Source organism: Panthera leo, chromosome C1 (assembly GCF_018350215.1).
Source record: "Panthera leo isolate Ple1 chromosome C1, P.leo_Ple1_pat1.1, whole genome shotgun sequence".
NCBI classification, from domain to species: Eukaryota; Metazoa; Chordata; class Mammalia; order Carnivora; family Felidae; genus Panthera; species Panthera leo.
Window position 1 is genome coordinate 211,713,125 of NC_056686.1, and position 20,336 is coordinate 211,733,460.

The 20,336-nt window shown below is 38.6% G+C and overlaps 2 protein-coding genes across 6 annotated transcripts in view; one reads left to right on the forward strand and one right to left on the reverse strand.

Moving 5' to 3' along the window:
- Nucleotides 1-6,931, reverse strand: part of LOC122226091 (translation initiation factor IF-2-like) — a 48,523-nt gene extending 41,592 nt beyond the window's left edge. The window contains exon 1 of the mRNA XM_042948716.1: nucleotides 6,864-6,931. Coding sequence (XP_042804650.1) covers nucleotides 6,864-6,931 — 68 coding nt within the window. The remainder of the gene's footprint in view (nucleotides 1-6,863) is intronic.
- CAB39 (calcium binding protein 39) overlaps nucleotides 1-20,336 on the forward strand; it is an 87,636-nt gene that overhangs the window by 30,382 nt on the left and 36,918 nt on the right. For all 5 annotated transcript variants that reach the window (XM_042950454.1, XM_042950455.1, XM_042950456.1 and 2 more), the window contains exon 2: nucleotides 6,888-7,043. In XM_042950454.1, coding sequence (XP_042806388.1) covers nucleotides 6,930-7,043 — 114 coding nt within the window. In that variant the 5' untranslated portion in view covers nucleotides 6,888-6,929. The remainder of the gene's footprint in view (nucleotides 1-6,887; nucleotides 7,044-20,336) is intronic.

Genomic DNA, 20,336 nt, shown 5'->3' on the forward strand with positions numbered 1-20,336 from the left:
ATCTCTTGGACACTTAATTTTGGTTTTGATATAGTTAATGATGATCTATGTATGTATTTGGTGGCTTTGGTAATTAACCAAAGGTCCAAATGCTTCTTAAAGCTATTCATGGTTTATTTTAATGGAGGTAAGTTATTGCATCTTATTTACAGCTAAGAAGGGCATGTAGCCTTTTCATCCAAAAGCTGAATTAAAACTTGGAAGATGCAGGTTTAAAAAGACGAATAAGGGGGCGCCTGGGTGGCTTGGTCGGTTGAGCGTCCGACTTCGGCTCAGGTCATGATCTCACGGTCTGTGAGTTCGAGCCCCGCGTCGGGCTCTGTGCTGACAGCTCAGAGCCTGGAGCCTGTTTCAGATTCTGTGTCTCCCTCTCTCTTTGCTCCTCCCCTGTTCATGCTCTGTCTCTCTCTGTCTCAAAAATAAATAAACGTTAAAAAAAAAAAAAATTAAAAAGACGAATAAGATCACTCATTTTATATTGCTGTCCAATCTGTGTAGATACCTTTTTTTTTTTTTTACCCATTTTTCATTCTAGAAATGATCACAAATCAGATTTTATTTATTTTTAAATTTTTTTAAAAATGTTTGTTTATTTTTGGCGGGGGGGGGGGGGGGGGGGGGGGGGAGACACAGAATCCAAAGCAGGCTCCAGGCTCTGAGCTGTCAGCACAGAGCCTGATGCAGGGCTCAAACTCATGAACTGCGAGATCATGACCCGAGCCCAAGTCAGACACTTAACCAACTAAGCCACCCAGACACCCCACAAATCAGATGTTAGGAGAAACAAAAAACCCCGCATAACTATCCTTTATTACTATTTATTCAAATTTTACCATATGCAGATGCTGTGCTAATAAGCATGTTCAAACATATAATTTAATTCTTGTGCTAAGTTGTAAGGTAAGCTATTTTTCTCATTTTAGAGATGTGGAAAAGGGTCTCAAAAGTCTAAGCTAAGGCATGAGGCAGTCAGGATCTGAACCCAGGTTATCTTTAAAGCTGTGTAATTATGCAAGCTGGTGCAGCCACTTTAGAAAACAGTGTGGAGGTTCTTCAAAAAATTAAAAATAGGGGCGCCTGGGTGGCTCAGTCGGTTAAGCGTCTGACTTCGGCTCAGGTCACGATCTCGCGGTCCGTGAGTTCGAGCCCCGCGTCAGGCTCTGGGCAGATGGCTCAGAGCCTGGAGCCTGTTTCCAATTCTGTGTCTCCCTCTCTCTCTGCCCCTCCCCCGTTCATGCTCTGTCTCTCTCTGTCTCAAAAATAAATAAACGTTAAAAAAAAAATTAAAAAAAAAAAAATTAAAAATAGAACCAACTACCCTACGACCCCAGCAATAACACTAATAGGAATTTATCCAAGGGATACAGGAGTGCTGGTTCATAGGGGCACGTGTACCCCAATGTTTGTAGCAGCACTTTCAACAATAGCCAAAGTATGGAAAGAGCCTAAATATCCATCAGCTGATAAATGAATAAAGCAGATGTGGTTTATATATACAAGGGAATACTACTTGGCAGTGAGAAAGAATGAAATCATGCCATTTGCAGCAACATGGATGGAACTGGAAGGTACTATGCTGAGTGAAATAAGTCAGAGAAGGACGGATATCGTATGTTCTCAATTCATATGTGGATCTTGAGAAACTTAACAGAAGACCATGGGGGAAGGGAAGGGGGGAAAAAGTTACAACAGAGAGGGAGGGAGGCAAACCGTAAGAGACTCTTGAATACAGAGAACAAACTGAGGGTGAATGTAGGGGTGGGGGAGAGGGGAAAATGAGTGATGGGCATTGAAGAGGGCACTTGTTGTTGGGATGAGCACTGGGCATTGTAGGTAAGCAGTGAACCACGGGAATCTACCCCAAAACCAAGAGCACACCTTACACACTATATGTTAGCCAATTTGACAATAAATTATGTTAAAAAATTAAAAAAAAATAAAGCTGTGTAATTAACCACTGTGCTTTATATACTTGCCCCACACTACTATATGGATAGTCTGGCATGTTTTAGATATTGAGTATTAATTTGAAGTAAGTCACACTAACTGTAGAAGCAGGAGGTGAGGTCTCAGAGCCAGCTGTCTAAAAATGGGTTTAAGTGTGCAGTACATTCCACACTTCTCATGACTGCTTGATTTACCTTAGCAGCCGTGTGTGCAAGTCTTATTATTGTATGTGGGACTATTTGTCAATTTTCAGTTTTTGCATTTGACCACCAAGTGTTTATGAGTCAGATCTAACAGTATGTTAGTATAGAATCCCATTAACTCAGCTGTCTAGGAATGTGTTGTCATTCAGCAGCTTCTCATTATTGTCTCTAAACACATACACCCACATCCATACACACCAGAATGCTGTCTTCTGTAGAGCAGGTGCCCTTGATGCCTTTAGCTTGTGGCATATTGTGAGTGCATAGTTGGTATTTAAATGAATGGATGTCCTAATCAGTGGCTTATGGACCATTTGACTACTTTTCGGTATTTGTCAATACACAGGTGAATAGAGTTAGCTACAGTTAGGAGGGTGTCCGCACAAGCCAAAACAGATTGCCTAAGAAGGGCAGTGCCCAGCAATGCTAACTCTAATTATGTTAGACTTTTATTTTCCCAGTAGGTGTTCTGTATGTTCTCCAGCACTTTCTTGGGGGTGGAACATTGTACTTTTCAGAGCATTCACATAACAGAACAGTGATGTGCAGTTTTTGTTCTTTGTAAGAAATTAAGTGACCGTTTCTAGTATCACCTGGTCTCTGTTTGAAGAAGAGAATAGACTCCCAGTACGAACGACCACAGACATGGAGCAAGTAATAAAAAGGAGAATGTACGACAGACTGTTAATACCTGTTGTCTCTATAGGCTTTGCAGGTGATTTTCACTGTCTGCCTTGTGTAGTGCTTCAGTGTTTGCATTTTGCTAATGAATAATGTAACCATTTCTTAAAAACTATTAAGTTTGACTCTCGGTGGCTGACATAGATGCAGAAGTAGATAGAAAGACTTTCATTATTCTGATCCCTAGCCGAACCCCACAGCCCCAAGAATATATAGAATCTAGCTGAAGGCTATGCTTATGTGAACAACAGCACAGAAATTGTTTTTGGTTTTGTTTTTTTTTTGTTGTTGTTGTTATTTTGTGTGTGTGTGTGTGTGTGTGTGAGAGAGAGAGAGAGAGAGAGTGATTTGTGGTCCCAATCATTGTGTGAACGAGATTTCCCAAAACATCCCCTAAAAGTCATATATTGGCCCCATTGACAACCACTGCCCTATGTGGAGAATAGTGAAGATCCACATTTGGTGTCTGTAGGATAGAGATTTAGAAAGTAGAATTGACCGAAACTGTGAATTGATCACATATGGAAGAGTTAACAAGTGGAAAGAGGGGTATGATGACTGGGTTTTGTGATTGGGTGAACGATGGATTCATTCACTGTGAAGGGGAACTTAGAAACAGGACTTGGGGTGAGGTTTGAGTTGCCTGGAAGACATTTATAGAGAATAGTAGTTGGAAATGTAGTCCATTTGGTTGGAGCAGGAAATGGGTTTCAGGTTATTGAAACCATGGGTAGGTGAGATCAATCAGAGAATGCAGAGTAAGAACACAGCTGAGGGTGGAACCCTGAAGGACATCAACATTGGAGTAGAGATGAGGCACTGAATTAAATGCAGAAAGAAAGGGCATTCGGAGAGAAAGGAAAACAACAACTAAGGGAGAGCAGTGCATGGAAGCTAAGGGGTATGCAGTGCTACATGTTCACATAGATTCCTTTCGTGCAGCTTTAGTGTGCAATTCCATAAATGTTAATTTTAATATGAAACTAGTATGTTTCATTATTTCCCACCCCACCCTTCCCCCAATCCCTCAAAATTTCAAGCTAAATTTCCCCTCCAAGTCTTCTTTATCTTTGGGATTCAAGCATATACTGCTGTTTGTTTACCATCAGGAGCAGACTTATCTCCACTTTGAGATTTGTAGGTATGGGTTTCCACAGCCCTCTTTAGAATCCTAACAGTGGTCGGTTTTCTCCCAATCGCAATAATAATTTTGACTCAGTCCAAAGAATCCTGCTGAGGTATATTATGAGCCAAAAACATACATACACATATATATGTATTTTTTTTTTTTGAGGGACAGAGGAAATTTGTATTTGAAAGCTAAATGATTTTTCAATTGTAATATATATTTTTGTCTATCTTGTTCATGATCTCCAGTTATGTCCAAAACATAGTTTAGGCAGTTTTGAAACAGTATTAAGAAATACTTTGAACATACACAAAAGCTGAGTAACAATGAAAATCCATATATCCACCATCTAGATTTAAAAATTAAGATTCTTACCATATTTGCAAATGTGGCACTCGGGCTTAGTAGTAGTTGGCATCTTCTGGGAACAGAAAGGACCTCAGTGTGGCTGGACCTCTATGATAAAGGTCGGGATGCTGGGCCATGTGTTGGAGATGGGCAAAGTCTAGGAGGGCCATGGTAGGAATTTGTATTTTATTATAAGCGCGGTGAAGAGTTATCGAAGGGCCTTCGCCAGTGGGCTCTTGTTATTAGTCCCTAAAACTCCCTCAGATATTTGTAATGAAATACTGCTGATGATAAAGGAGGAAGAAGGAAAACAGGGAAGATAGGTAGATTGTTATGGTGAAAGGTGTCTCTTAACCATGTTAATGCTTGTTTAACCATTGCTGCTTCCAGCCTGGTTATGTCCATACTCTTGGGATTGTCAGTTCCAAAACTCAGACATACGCCTGTGTGTTTCACATCCTTCAAGGATCTTGCTGAGGAGTGTCCACTTCTTGTTTTTAGTACAGGAAATACTAACTGTATTTCCTCAAAGCACAGTCTTACTAGTATATATGTTCTGCAAAATCTTGGCTGCATAGGTATACTAATTAAAAAAGGAATGATTGTGTCATGCTTCCTCTTTCCCTCACAGAAGCACTTTATATGTGTTATCTTCACCAGCTGTACTCTTTCTGCTATGACGAGTATCTGGTTTATGGTAGAACCTTTTAAAACCCCCTTTGCCCTGGAAAGTCACTTCTTCCACCATTGAGCCCAAGCTGAAAATATCTCTGTTGCATAGCACCATAACACTTCCTGCAAAATACCATTAAACTCTTCCCACCCTCCACCCAACATTGACTTGTAGCATCGTTGCTATTATTTGCAGAGTACAAATAGGAAAGATTGCATTTTCAGAGGATTTACTGTGATTCTGAGTCCACTGTGTTTATGGAAAAGCATCTGCATTACTCCCTACCCCCTCAAAAAACAAAAGGTTAAAAAGAAAATAATGGAAAAGAGTGACCACGATTTATGTACCATCTAGCCAGGTAATCAGATAATGTAACAGCCACTTGGGATAACTCACCTATAAAATCCAAACTTCTTATCATAGAAAAGATATTTAGAAACGAATGTATTCATCTTTGGTTTTTGAAAACCTGTGTTTGAGGACATATCTCTTTTGTTAATGGAGATGTGGTTTTAATGCGATCAAAGAAGGATTTACAGTCTAGTAGGAAGTGAGCTATATAGGTGATATTTGGGTGTAAAGATTGGTCAGGACAGATCATATCAAAACATGTCAAGAATTAACATACATGCTCATGATTTAATTGTAGGCTTAACATTGACCTTCATTTGCATGCTGTTTCCCCCTATATGTTTATTTGTAAACAGGTCACTGTATCTCAAACCCTGGAGAAAAAACCTTTAAATACTTTATTCAAATAAAGTCTTAGGCAAAGCTCAAAAGAAGTGTTACTGATGCTGTGCAGTGGAGATATTTCATGTTCACATGTGGGAAAAAAAGTTATCTTTTGGTATCTCCATGAGGTCGTTTAATGTCTGTGAATATAGCTTCTTTCCATTTAGTAAAAGAAGTTGTAAGTTCTGACTGGTTCCCGAGTTACTTTCCATTGTTTGTCTTGTTAACTTTGTTTTTTCATGGTGACTTCTAGTGGATGTCCTCCTTTTACATGATATAATATTGTGGTTTATGTGGTTGGAATGTTGTTTTCTGCTGCCCATAAGAAATTAAGAACTTCCAGAAGTTCATTACCCCAAGGGTTTTATCCAGTGAGTTCCTTCACAGGAGATAGTCCTATCCAGGCAGAAAGAGTACATGATGAAACTGTCACATAAGGGACTTGAGGATCCGCTGGGAGCTTTGCCCAAGGCTCTGTCCAAGATTCTCCAACTCAGAGACCCTGACTGACTGAAGAGAAGGTGGTGGGTGCCCCCGGGGTGCTTAGGAGGAAACAGCATGAACACAGGCCAGGGCATATCTGGAGAGACTTAGATAGTGAGCCTGTTGCTAGTGCTGTTTGGCTAAGCTCCTTACCTAGCTCTTTGCCTCAGTTTCCTCAACCGTAAGAGATACCTGTTAATTAGAGGTACCGTGTGGTAATTAAGGACACTTTGGATTGAGATAGACCTGAGCTGGTTTTACAGCTTGGTACCTTGAGCCAGTTTCTTGACCTCATTAAAGTTCACCTGTAAATGGGAGTAATAATGTCCCTCGGGGAATTGTTTGAAAAGATCCCATAAGATGATGAATTAAAGTGCTTAGCGTGGGGCCTGGCAGTGCGAGTTGCCCTGCTCACCAGCACCAGCATGTTCCTCCTCAAATGGGTGGTTAGGGGTGCAGGTGATAAAAAAGGTGTTTCGAGAGGTACGAAACATTCTGTAATTCTAAGATCTCTCTGCATTATCATTTCCTGTGTATATTTGTAGGTTTCCTCGTTCCTACTCACTTTGCAAGTCTTGTCATAAAATGACTCTCTCAGACAGTGGGTTTCTTCCCAGATTAGGGTTTAGAAAGTATGTCTTCTGTTGACCCCACTTCTTCTCACTTGTGCCTTGTGCTGTGCCCCCAGGTGAAGCAGGCAGAGCGCAGCGAGGCATCTGTCGCTGCCGCCATGCCGTTCCCATTTGGGAAGTCTCACAAATCCCCAGCAGACATTGTGAAGAACCTGAAGGAGAGCATGGCTGTTCTGGAAAAGCAAGACATTTCTGACAAAAAAGCAGAAAAGGTATGCATTTGGTTTTATGTTATATTTTCAATCTTTTGATTAGGAGCAAATGTAAGACAGATTATGAAGTGATTTTAAAAGATCAGTAAATCCCAATTTGGGTTTATTTGGGGTTTTAAAATAGAGTCCTCAAATGGCATTTGCTGCTGCCTAGACACCACATACTTTCTTCCATACTGCCATCCAACAGATCGCTTTCTCACTTTTCTCTCAGTTTTTCATTTCAGGTTCTCAAATTTATTTAATTTGGTGGGGAGGGGGGTTCATTGTTGAAGTGGTTTATCTGATCAGTGTTTCCACCTGTGGTCTTCTTGGAGTGGCATCTCTCCCAGTTTCCTTTCTGTGTTCCTTGTATCAATGACAAGTGTCTCCCTCTGTCCAGTCACCATAGTCCAAAACCTGGCTTTCATCCTGATCTGTCTCCTTCCTTTTTTTTTTTTTTTTTTTTTTTATGTTTGTTTATTTTTGAGAGAGAGAGAGACAGAGCACGAGCCGGGGATGGGCAGAGAGAGAGGGAGACACAGAATCTGAAGCAGGATCCAGGCTCTGAGCTGTCAGCACAGAGTCCGATGTGGTACTTGAACTCACAGACCATGAGATCATGACCTGAGCCGAAGTCAGATAAACCAACTGAGTCACCCAGGCACCCCTTCTCCTCCTTCTTTAAAATGTCATCTTCGTGAAATACTATGAATCCTACTTCCTAAGGGATTAGGAATTGATCCTGACTGCCATTCCCACTTGATGAAGATCCTCATGACCTCTCTTATGGATCTTAGCAGTAGCCTCCTTAATGCTCTTTCTAAAATATCTCCCCTGCTTTAAACCTTCAGTGCAGACTCCTCACATAGCACACAAGACCCTTCATGACCTGGTCTCTGCTTTTCTAGGCAGTTTTCAACCCTTCTCCCCACTATTCTGTGAGCTCTAGCAATCTCAGCTTGCCTCTGTCCACTAGAGCAACTAAAGCAAATGATCAGCTATACCATTTTTAATGCCTTTGTCTTGTCCACCCCCTTGGATTTTCACCCCAGCCCCCATTCATCTTTCAGAACCACCCCATACCTCTCTTTTTCCTAGATGGCTTCCCAGAATACTCCCTTTGCTTCCTCATGCTTGCCCCCTAAAACAAATCTCTACCTTTTGGTCACCTCCTTTGGAAATGCCAGCACTGCCTCCATCTTTGAACATGATTTTATTTGTGTTGGATTTTTTCTCTCTTATTAGAACATGAGCTCTTTGATTCCAGTGTTATTTCTGGCCCACCTGTGCCCTCCACAGTACCTGTCTACCATGGGCTGGATACCTGCTGTCTCTTGAATGAGTATTTGACTGGAATGACCACTTCCACCCTATTGTTTACTTTAGGAGGTTGTTTCCTCTCTTGGGTTGAATAGTAGACTGCTTAACTACTACCATCTTTTTAAGATGTGGTTTACCTGTGTTCCTATAAAAAAACGAAGTTCACACCCATGGGATTAAGATTTGTTACAGGCTATTGAATTAATCTATCTTTCTGTCATTGGAAGCAATCTAGGAGTGCCTGGGTGGCTCAGTCAGTTAAGCATCTGACTTGGGCTCAAGTCATGATCTCATGGTTCATGAGTTTGAGCCCTGCATCGGGCTCTGTGCTGTCAGTGCAGAGCCTGCTTCAGATCCTCTGTCTCTCTCAACCCTTGCCCCCACCCCCAAATAAATATTTAAAACCAAAGAAGCAATCTAAAATTAGTAAAATTTTTTTATAATTCAACTTTAGATCTTTCATGGAAATTCTAGAGTTTCTTGCATTCCCGTTGTAAGATAATAGATAAATGTTTATGATATGATAAAACTTTTTAAAAAATTTGGGTATAACAGATGATAGCTAGATTTTCATATTTGTGTTTGCATTCACTCTGATGTCATATGTTCCTTGGTTGAAGTTATAAAGTCTGGCCTTATACAGATGTATGGGTGGAAAAAGGAGGTGTGTTTTAATAGCCTTTCAGATAATTCTGAATATTTTTGATAGCCACACCAAAATTCAACAATTGATAGTTCCTTGGGGCACCTGGGTGGCCTAGTTGGTTAAGCTTACGATTCTTGGTTTCATCTCAGATCATGATCTCACGGTTTCATGAGTTCAAGCCCCACCTCAGGCTCTGAACTGGCAGCACAGAGCCTGCTTGGGATTCTCTCTCTCCCTCTGTCTCTTCCCCTCCCCCACACGTGCTGTCTCTGTCTCTCTCAAAATAAATAAACAAAAATCTTTAATAAAAAAGGAAAAAAGCCCAATTGATAGCTCCTTGATTGTAATAGAATCTGAGAGTATATAAATAAACTTTTCATACTCTGCATTTTGAAAAGATTTTTTTTTTTTGAGAGAGGGCGCAAGTGAGCAAGGGGCAGAGAGAGAGAGAGGGAGAATTCCAGGAGAGAAAGAGAGAGGGGGGAGTGGGAGACAGAAGCAGGGCTCACCCTAAGCTGGGTTTGAGCTCACCGGAAGCAGGGCTCACCCACTGTGGGACTCGAACTCAGGAACCGTGGGATCATGACCTAAGCCAAAGTCAGATGTTTCACTGAGCCACTCAGGCACCCTGAAAAGATCTTTTATCCATGCATGATGTTGTAACATGCATTGATCATTTAGAAAGTGTTGGATCACTGATGTATACACATCTTCCAAATATTGACACATTATACAATTTCAAAAATTCACATTTTTAAGTATTACCACTAATCCCATCAGAAAAGTCTGGAAGTACTGGGAAGTGGTCAGACTTATGCAAGTTGTATTCAGATTTCAGAATTCAAATTGGGCAGCAGATACTATAGGGTGTTTTCCTTAAAGTGACAAGCTCTCACTTCATTCATTTTTGAGAAAATGTCTGCCAAATATCTAAGCCTGAATGATTCGTCAGTTTTTCTTTCACGTTAAAATGATGTTCCATTAAAAAAGTGGCTTATTCAGCTTGTAGCTCTGTCATACAATTACTTTTCCTTAAGACAACCCATTTACTTTAATAAGGGGCAGAAGGTGTTTTACGTATACCCCCTGTATTTATCACACCAAATGTTAAAAAGATGTGTACTCAAATATCAAAATATAATAAAATGAATATTTTTTTCTGCTTTCCCATGACATTCTTAAGCAAAATGGCATTTTTTTTTTTTTTTTTTTAAACTGAGTACACGGTGATGAAGATGGCAATGATGGCCGGTACAGTTTGTTGTCCCCGCCTTGACTCAGGCTAGAGGGTCAGCACTGTCAGTGCAAATGGCAATTCGGCAGAAAAAGGCAAATGTGTTTGTATTGATTGAAAACAGTTCTGACCTCCTGGGCCTCTTGAAAGGGTCTCAAGGGTCCACAGGAGTCCATGCTTTGACATCTGTGGTAGTCGACTGAAGGTGTGTGGGTGTGTGGGGGGTGGCAGCAGGTAGGGGGAGTGTCCTAACTTAGATGGGCTATATGAGGAGGTGGCACTGGAGGTGAGTCCTGTAAGTTATAGAAAGCATGCTTAGTCTCCGTTAGAATCCATATCATCTACTTGACTAAACCAGTGGTTGTCAACCAGGGGCAGTTTGCCTTCTGTGGGACATTTGGCAATGTCTAAAGACATTGTTGGTTTTAATCTGTGTTGGAGCACAGGCTGCTACTGGCATCTAGTTAGGAAAGGCCAGAGATGCTGCTAAACGTGGGACAGCCTCCCACAACAAGGAGTTACCTGGCCCCAGATATCCATAACACCAAGGTTGAGAGCTATTTCTTTAAACCTTAGCAAGAATAGACCTCCTGCTATTAGGGTAAACAAAGCAAAGGAAAATAGTTGAATTTATGAAAAATAAATTTCATTTCAGTGGAAAGGGACAACTCTGAAAGGCAACTTGTAGAAATTACTTTTTCTGAAATAGATTAAGAAGAGGGAGGAGAACCCTGCAATTTCCCAATTCACCTTGTTATCAACATTCAAAAGGTAGTAGCAACTGATGCAAATGGCAAAAAAGGGAACAGAGACCTGAAAATACATGGAAAGGTGAAAATCTAACCACTAAATTAAAAACCGTGAAAAACAACTTTGACCTCATACTTAAGACTGAAAGCTTGAAGGTAGTCCCATAAAACCAGAGTGCTTGCTATGACTTATTTAGCCTTGTTCTGGAAATCCAGCCAGTGCATAAAGAAATGGTTTAGAAAAAGAAAGGAAGGAAGGAAGGAAGGAAGAAATGGTTTAGAAATAAAAAATACAGCTATTGCAAATAAACAGGGAGAATTACATTATTGACATTCTCATATATCTGTACAAAACACAAGCAAATCAACGTAAAAATGAGTTTATTTACAAGGCAGCTAAATCCATAGCCTCCCTAAATACCAATCAAAACTATCTAGAAATTGTAGTTTTTTTAAGCAAGTATTTCATTTACAATAACAACAACAACAAATAAGATGTTTGAGAATACTTTCATCAGGAAGGATGCAGAACCTGTTTGAAGAAAACTATAAAACCTTGTTCAGAGGCACCAAAGAATACCTGGTCCACTCTATCAGATGGAATATAGTTAAGATGTCGTTTCTTTTCAAATTAATGTTTAAGCTTAAAGTGATTTCATTCAAATCAGAGCAGGATCTTTTTGTAAGTTGACAAGTAATTAATTATTCTGAAGCTTTAGAAGAATAAATAAATGAGCCACAAAGTTGTAGCCGGATTGAAGAAATATAAATTCTACTTTGGAAGCAAAACACCCACTTCACACATCCATTCACAGTCTTTCCAAGCATGGTTAATGAAATTTGGTCCTTCTGTCCTTGTTGTTCAGGCCAAAAGTCTTGTGTTATCCATGACTCCTTTCACACTTCCCAAATCCAATTCATGAGCAAATCCATTCACTTTGGTTGGGGGGATTTAAAAGCCAGACTCTAACCGTGTCTCCCATTTTGCTACACACTCTGGTGTGGTCTCCCCTTGTCTTCTGCTCTGAAATACCATAGTGTCCTTTGAACTGGTGTCTCTTGCCTCCCTACGGCCATATTCGTTCCTTCAAAACATGACTCAAATGGGACACCTGGGTGGCTCAGTTGGTCAAGTGTCCACCTGTTGATTTTGGCTCAGGTCATGATCCCAGGGTTGTGGGATTGAACCTTGCATCGGGCTCTGCACTGAGCATGGAGGCTGCTTAAGATTCTTTCTCTCTCTGCTCCCTTTCCCCTGGTTGCGCGCGCACTCTCTCTCTCTCTCTCTCTCTAAAAAATAAAAACGAAATTAAAAAAAAAACATGAGTCAAACAATATTTCCCTTAGAGTAAAAGTCAGAGTCCTTACAAGGACCTGAACTAAGTTCTACAGACCAAATCTTTGCTTAGGCCTGTTTTTGTAAGGCTCGTGAGCTAAGAATGATTTTTACTGGGACGCCTGGGTGGCTCAGTCGGTTGGGTGTCCAGCTTCAGCTCGGGTCGTGATCTCACTGTTCATGAGTTCGAGCCCTGCATTGGGCTCTGTGCCGACAGCTGGGAACCTGGAGCTTGCTTCAGATTCTGTGGTCTCCCTCTCTCTCTGCCCCTCCTCCATTCATATCCTGTCTCTCTCTCTTTCTCAAAAATAAACATTAAAAAAAAAATGGTCTTTACATTTTTAAAGGGTTGGTTTAAAAAGCAAATAAGAATATGCAGCAGAGACCTTATGTGGCCTGCGAAGCTTAAAATATTTACTATCTGCCCTTCAGCAAAAAAATAAACAATGACCCTTGCCCTGGACAGTCAGACCCAGGGCTTCAATGGGCCTTTCTCCAAGTGCTCCCCCCACATCGACTTCCTTTCCTGATATACTTCAGTCATGCTTTTGCCTTTAGGCCTTTGCATTTGGCTGTTGCTTTTGCCTAGAATGTTCTTCCCCCAGCTCTCTGCTTGGCTTACTCCCTTATCACCTTCAAATCTTTGCTCAAATGTCACTTTTCACCCAACCGCCTGTTTAAAATGCAGCTCTCCTCCCTGGCTTTCCTGTTCCCCTTGATCTTATTCTATTTTCCTTTGTAGCACTTAACATTTTTAATATACTAATGATGTTTGTTTACTTTTTCTTCCTCCTGTTAGAATATAAACCTTCCAAAGACAGCTCAATAACTATTTGGATTTATTGAAAATGGAATACAAAGCAGAGTTCACTTGAAATACTGTCACCTTATGACTCTTCTGAACTCTTAATTCCTACTTAATAGGATAAAACAGGTATTACTGAGAGTATGTAACAATTTGTATTTTGAGTTTGTGACCGATAAGAGGGTATAATAGCCAGGTATCTTATAGATTTTATGATGGTGGCCAAGGATCACATTCCCTTTAAAGCTACCACACACAGAAGTAGTGAGATAAATGACCCTTCTTGGGAGATCTACCCTGTTGGGCCTAGTATCTTCCACATAGGTTTATGTTCATTAATTAGTTCAGGATACTCAGAGGACATTTTTAATGATTGGATGAATAATTATACCTAGTACATGATTAGTGGATCACTCTAAGCTTCTAGGCAGGGTTCTAGTGATCTGTTGTAAGATACTGTCCTCAACTCTAAACTGTGACATTTATTGTTACTGATTTATATGAAGAGAATTAAAGGGATTATTAGCAGAGTCTGTGAATTACAAATATTGTAGAAGGATAGTAAACTCTATAGGTAACTGAATCAGGCACCAGAGGGTTAGCTGTTAGGGTCGGTAGGGTAAGGCTTGAAGGAAGGGCGTGATCCTAACTGATAAAATGCAGTACAGATCAAAGTATAGCTTTGTACTAGAATCTTAAAAACAACAACAACAATACAACAGACTAGATTCCAAAGGAGAAAATAAAATATTTGATTAAGCCAAAAAAAGGCAGAAAAAGAGGAAAAGATTAAAGAACAGATGGGACAAATGGAAAACAAACAGTAAGTTGATAGACTCAGATGTACCATATCAATAATCACATTAAATATAAATGGGCTGAATAACCTAGTTAAAAGGCAGAGATCATCAGATTGAATGAAAAAGCCCTAACTTTATGTGCCTATGTGAAATGAACTTTAAAGATAATGACACATTTAGATTACAAAGATGAAAAAAGATATACCATGCTAATACTTGTGAAAAGAAAGCTGGAGTGCCTCTATTAATATCAGACACAAGTAGATTTTAGAACAATGAATATCACCAGGGATAAAATCATTTCATGATAAAATAGAGTTCAACTAATCCAAGGGACATAACAATCCTAAATATTTATGCACCTGGTAACAGAGCCTTAAAGCAAAATAAAACAAAGCAAAAACTGATAAAACTGCAAGATGAAACTGTCAAATCCACAATTATAATTGGAGATTTTAGTGCCCCAATCTCAATAATTGATAGAACAAAACAGAAAATCAGCAAGGATCTTCTAGTAGGCCAGAATGATACTGTCAACCAATTTGACCTAATTGATATTTATAGAACACTGTATCCAACAACAGCAGAACACTCCTACACCCTTTTGACATATGACACATTGTTAGTAAATGTAGACTATATTTTGGGCCTTAAAAGAAGGTCCAATACTTTAAAAAGATAAATTTACATAACATATGTTCTGTGACTACAATAGAATTAAATTAGACATCGATAACAGAGCCTGGGAAAAATTCCTAAATATTTGGAAACTAAACATCATACTTCTGAATAATGCATGGATCAGAGAAATTAGAAAATTATTTGAGTGAAATAAAAATAACACAACATCTGAATCAGTGTGATGTTGCTAAAGCATTACTTGGGGAAATTTTATAGCACTAAGTGCAAATACTAGAAGAGAAGAAAAGTCTTAGTGTTTACCTTAAGACACTAGAAAAAAAAAAGCAAATTAAACATCAAGAAATAAAGATCAAAGCAGAAATCTGTCAAATAAAAATCAGGAAAACCAAAACCAAACAAAACAATCAGAACCAAAACTGGTTCTTTGAGGTGAATAAAATTTGTAAACTCTAGCTAGGACTGATCAGGAGAAAAGACAAATGACCAGTATGTGGAACAAAAGAGTTGACATCACTACAGATTCTACAGATATTAAAAGGGTAATAAAAGGATATTGTGAGTTGAGCATCGTTATACCAATAAATTTGACAACTAGATGAAATGGGCAAATTTTTTGAAAGACACAGCATCCTGAAACTCACTCAAGAAAAAAGTGTGTAACTTTAGTAGCCGTATATCCATTAAAATAATTCAAAATTTAGTTAACAGTTTTCTCACAAAGAAAAATCTAGGCACAGATGGTTTCACTAACGATCTCTACCAAACATTTAAAGAGGAAATGACACAATTTCTGCACAAACTTTTTTAGAAAAGTTAAGAAGAAATAGTTCTTAACTCATTCTGTGAGGCCAGGATTATCCTGATACCAAAGGCAAAGACATTACAAGAAAACTATAGACTAATATCCCTTATGAGCATAGATGCATAAATTATAAACTAAATTTTAGCAAATTGAATCTAATAGTAGGACAATGCATCATGACCAGGCGATGTATTATTTCCAGAACCCATGGCTGGTTTAACATTCAAAAAACAATCAGTGTAATTCATTGTATTGACAAACTCATGTCAGTACATGAAAAGAAAGAAAAAGAGGAAGAGGGAAAAACAAAAAAACCAGCCTCTGATCCTGATAAAACTCTCAGCGAATTAGGAATAGAAATTCCACAGTCTACAAAGGGCATCCACGAAAACCCTCCAGCTAGCACTACATATAATGGCGAAAGGCTGAATCATGTATGTCTAAGATCAAAAATAAGAAAGGAGTAAAAAAAGAAAACAGGATGTCTGTTTAGTTTCTGTTAAATAAAAGTACCACTTCTGTTTAACTTTGTGCTTGGAGTTTTTAGCCTATAAGTCAGGTAAGAAAAAAATAAAAAGCATGGAAAGGAAGAAGTAAAACTGTCTTTATGTATGGATGACACAACCTAGAAAAGCTGAAGGAATTTACAAAAATGCTAGTAGAACTAATACATAAGTTCAGCAAAGTTACAGGTTACAAAATCAAAATGAAAAAAATCATTTGGAGTAGTATCAAAAATATGAAACACTAGGGATAATCTTACAAATCAAATGAAAGATCTGTGCATTTGAAAACTACAGTATATTGCTAAGAGTTGAAAGACCTAAATAAGTGAGAGATATATACCTTGTTCATGGAAGCCTCAGTATTGTTAAAATGTCAGTTCTTCCCAAATTGATTTATAGATTCATTGCAATCCTAACAGGCTTTTTATAGAAATTGGCAGCCTGGTTCTAAATTTGTGTGGAAAGTAAAGGACTTCGAATAATCAAAACAAGTTGGAACAAAAACAAAGTTGGAAGGTTCACACCATCTAATACCAATAATTCTAAAGATACAATAATCAAAATAGTGTAGCATCAACATAGACAAATAGGACAAGGAAGCAGAACAGGATCTAGAAATAAATCTACACATATGGAAAGTTTTTGACAAAGGAGCAAATGCAGTTCAATGGAGAAAGGGTTGTTGTTTCAACAGTTGGTACTGAAACAATTTGATAGCCACATATGCAAAAAAATGTTGAACCCATAACCTATGCCATATACAAAAATTAACTCAAGATGGATCACACAACTAAATGTAAAACCTAAAACCATAAAGCTTCTAAACGAAAACAAAATCTTTGTGACCTTGAGCTAGGCACAGCATTCTTAGATGTGACACCAAAAGCATACTCTATTAAAAGAAAAAATAAATTGAAATTTATCAACATGAAAACTTTTTGCTCTTCAAAGGACACTGTTAAAAGACTGAAAAGCCACAGAATGGTGGAAGATCTTTGCAAAGCATATATCTGATGAAAGATTGCATCCGGAATATGTAAAGAACTCTGAAAACTTAACAATATGGAAACAAACAATCCAGTAAAAACCAGGCAAGAAATCTGAATATACACTTCATCAAAGAAAATATACAGATTTCAGATAAGCACTTGAAAAGATGTTTATCATTAGGGAATTGCAAAGTAAAACCATGAGAAGATGCCACTACACACCTATTAAAATGGCAAAAATTGAAAACTTGGGCTGTAGCAAATGTAGATTATTATGTAGAACATCTGGAAGTGGTGAGAATGTAAGATGATAAACCACTTCTGAAAGCAGTTTGACGGTTTCTTAAAAAGCTAAACTTACATCTAGCCATCCCGTTCGTAGGTATTTGCGCAAGAGAACAAGAAATCTACGTCCACACAAAGACTTGTGTCTAACTGTTCATAGCGACGTTATCTGTAATAGTCTAAAACAGGAAACAGCCTAGGTGTGTAAATAAGCCAGTTGTGGTGCTTCCATACAATGGAATACTACTCAGCAACAAAAAAGAAGGAACTGTTGCTGTATACAACAACATGAACAAATCTCAAAATAATGAGGTCGAGTGAAAGAAACCAGACTATAAAGAGTACATAATGTATGCTTCTATTTATACAATACTCTATGGATAGCCATAATGACAGAAAGCAGATCAGTGGTTGCTTTGGGATTGGCAGGGATGTGGAGGGTTAGAGTGAGGTTGGCAAAGTATGGGACTACAGAGGAATCTTAGTGGTGATGGATATGTTTACTGTCTTGATGGTTTCATGGGTGTATACGTAAGTCCAAACTTACCAAATTGTACACTTTAAATCTTTGTGGTTTGTTGCATGTCAGTTATAAGTCAGTAAAGAGTAAGAAAAGACTATCCATGGACCAACTGAGATAGAGTTGGCTTACAAACCACATATGTTTGCCCTGAGCATAGATCATGTCATAGAATACCCAGAAAGACTGTTGAAAGCCTAGGTGGCAATAATAGAAATACACTGTTTAAATTCAAAGTGATCATCTGCTCTGAGTAGACAAATCCTTACTTGAAAATGTAGAGAAACTAGAATGTGTTGAGAGAGGAGTGACCAGCTGACACAGAAATTGAGAACTCTGCCATGAGGAATAATCGAATGAACTGGAGATGTGAAGTAGAGAAAGAATAAAATGTGGGCCCTAGGCTCTTAGTAAAATGTTTTTAAGGGAATATCTCGTATGAGGAAAGGGAAGGTTCTAGATGGTCGCAGGAGATAGAACTAAGACCTGTAAGTGGAAGTAAAACAGGGAGTCCAATTTCATCTTGCCGTGAGGAAAAATAATAGGTGGAAATTGTCTTCCTTATGAGATAGCAGATTTCTGTCTCCTAAGGAATGGGAAAGGGTATGTATTTGGTGTGGGCTAAGAGCCCACTTAGTTCTTGTAAAAGGAATACAGGCTTTCATGGTTGACACATCCTTATGTGCATACAGCACTGTATTTTGCAACGTGCCTTCGTAAGAATAGGCATCCATCTTATTTCGAGGTAGAGCAGTTTCCTGTTGTTATTCTCATGATCCACATGAAGAAAGCTATTGTTTCTAATACAACCCATTGTATTGGAGTCAGAGATGGAATTCACTCCCAGTTCTGCCAAACCCATTGTGAAATTATGCCTGTTTCTGATTTACTCATTACATCCATGTGCATTTTCTCATTCATTTCTTGTGATCTTGTGGACAAAAGATAAATACAACATTTGAGTGCTTATTCCCTATTTGTAACATGTTGGTATTTTATAATATGTACACAGTTGCCATATTATGAATTGTGTATAATACAAATAGATTAATCCCTTAGGACCCGTGTCACACCTTTTTAAAAGAATTTAAAAACTACTCTCCTTATACCTTTAGGAAAAAAATGGTTTATCTTACCATCCTTATTTTTAGGTAACTAGGGCATGGGGGTGGAGTGGGATGGAGTGGAATTTTTTCTTTCATTGCTAACAGCCACATAAATCTGTGTATGTAATGACTATTTACATACTCTTTGCCCACAGCATGCTATATAAAGAAGGTATGACTGCCTCGTTCAGCTTATACTTGGGTCCCTTCATCGCTGTGAATGCATGTGTTCACGGTGTTGAATAGCTATATTCACTCATTTCATGAGAGGAATAAGTTTGCTCTATGTTGGCATATTTAAGAGGGGCAGAGGGAGTAGCCTTTCCTAGCATGGCCATTTAATAGTGACTCATGGTTACTAAACTTGTTTAGAGTAATCTTTGACACCATAAGGTTATTAATAGGTTATTCTTAGCCCATGATCTTTCCGCTTAGAAGACTCAGACATTTTCTTTAGTAGAGAGGTGCATGTGTGTGTGTGTGTGTTTATAGGAGTTTTTTTTTTTTAATTAACACAAGAATTACTGTGAAAATAGAATTGCTTTTATCAATGGCATCAACATGTTTCAGTTTACTTTTAGATTTCATCTCATCCTTTATCTTAATTTACTTTGCTTTAAGAACTTACTGTTTTTCAATGAGGTCATTTAATAGATCCCTTTTTGAGAATGAATTGATATTTAAGGTATTAAATATAGATTGCTACGTGTTTAGAAGACTCTGGTTTGCTAAATGATTTTTTTTTTTTTTTTTGCTAAAATGGGTATAAAGAAATGCAAAAATATAAAAATATAAGACAAAATAATAAACTATTTAAGCCTCCCTCCCCAGTCCCCCAAAAATCTGGGCTCTTTTGAGACATTTCTCAATAAAAACTAGTCACATGTAAATTATAATAAACTCGATTATATAAACTAATGGTGAACAGAAGCATGGAAAATTCTGCTTAATAGATCATTTCAAAATTGTTTCTAAAAAAGAATGCTTTATAAACAATGATTCCCATCTGAATTATGTTTCCTTATGCCAAGTTTCATGTGCACAGTGGTTGGAAGGACAGTCTCTGGCAAAAGGTGACTTCATTACCTCCATTGTCATCTTCTGCAAAAGATGATTCCCAACTTGATTGAATCCACAGACATTTTAGTGCCCTCATATATGTGGGCAGATAGATGGGCACATGGATCAAATTTTATCCCCATTCTTAAGGAGTTTATAATCTACTAGATGAAATAGGTATATAAATATTATAGTATACAGAGGCTTGGAGGTAGGAATGAAGTTCTGTGGGAACCAAGGGGATAAAGCAGTTATGGCCTCTGTCAGGGAGAGGTACGTGTAGAAAGTTAGGTTTGAAGTGGTATTTGAACTGGATTTTAGGGCGTTGCCAGGCAAAGTGTGAGAGGGAATGGAATGTCCAGAACATGGTTGCAAGTTCAGGGTGACATGATAGGGGGGACTGGATAGAGGATTGTGGTGGGAAGTGAGGCTACAGATGTAGGTTGTGGTGGTTTGAAAAAGGCCTTTTGTACAACCTAAAGATATACCGAGGGAGCTGGAGAAATCTTTGT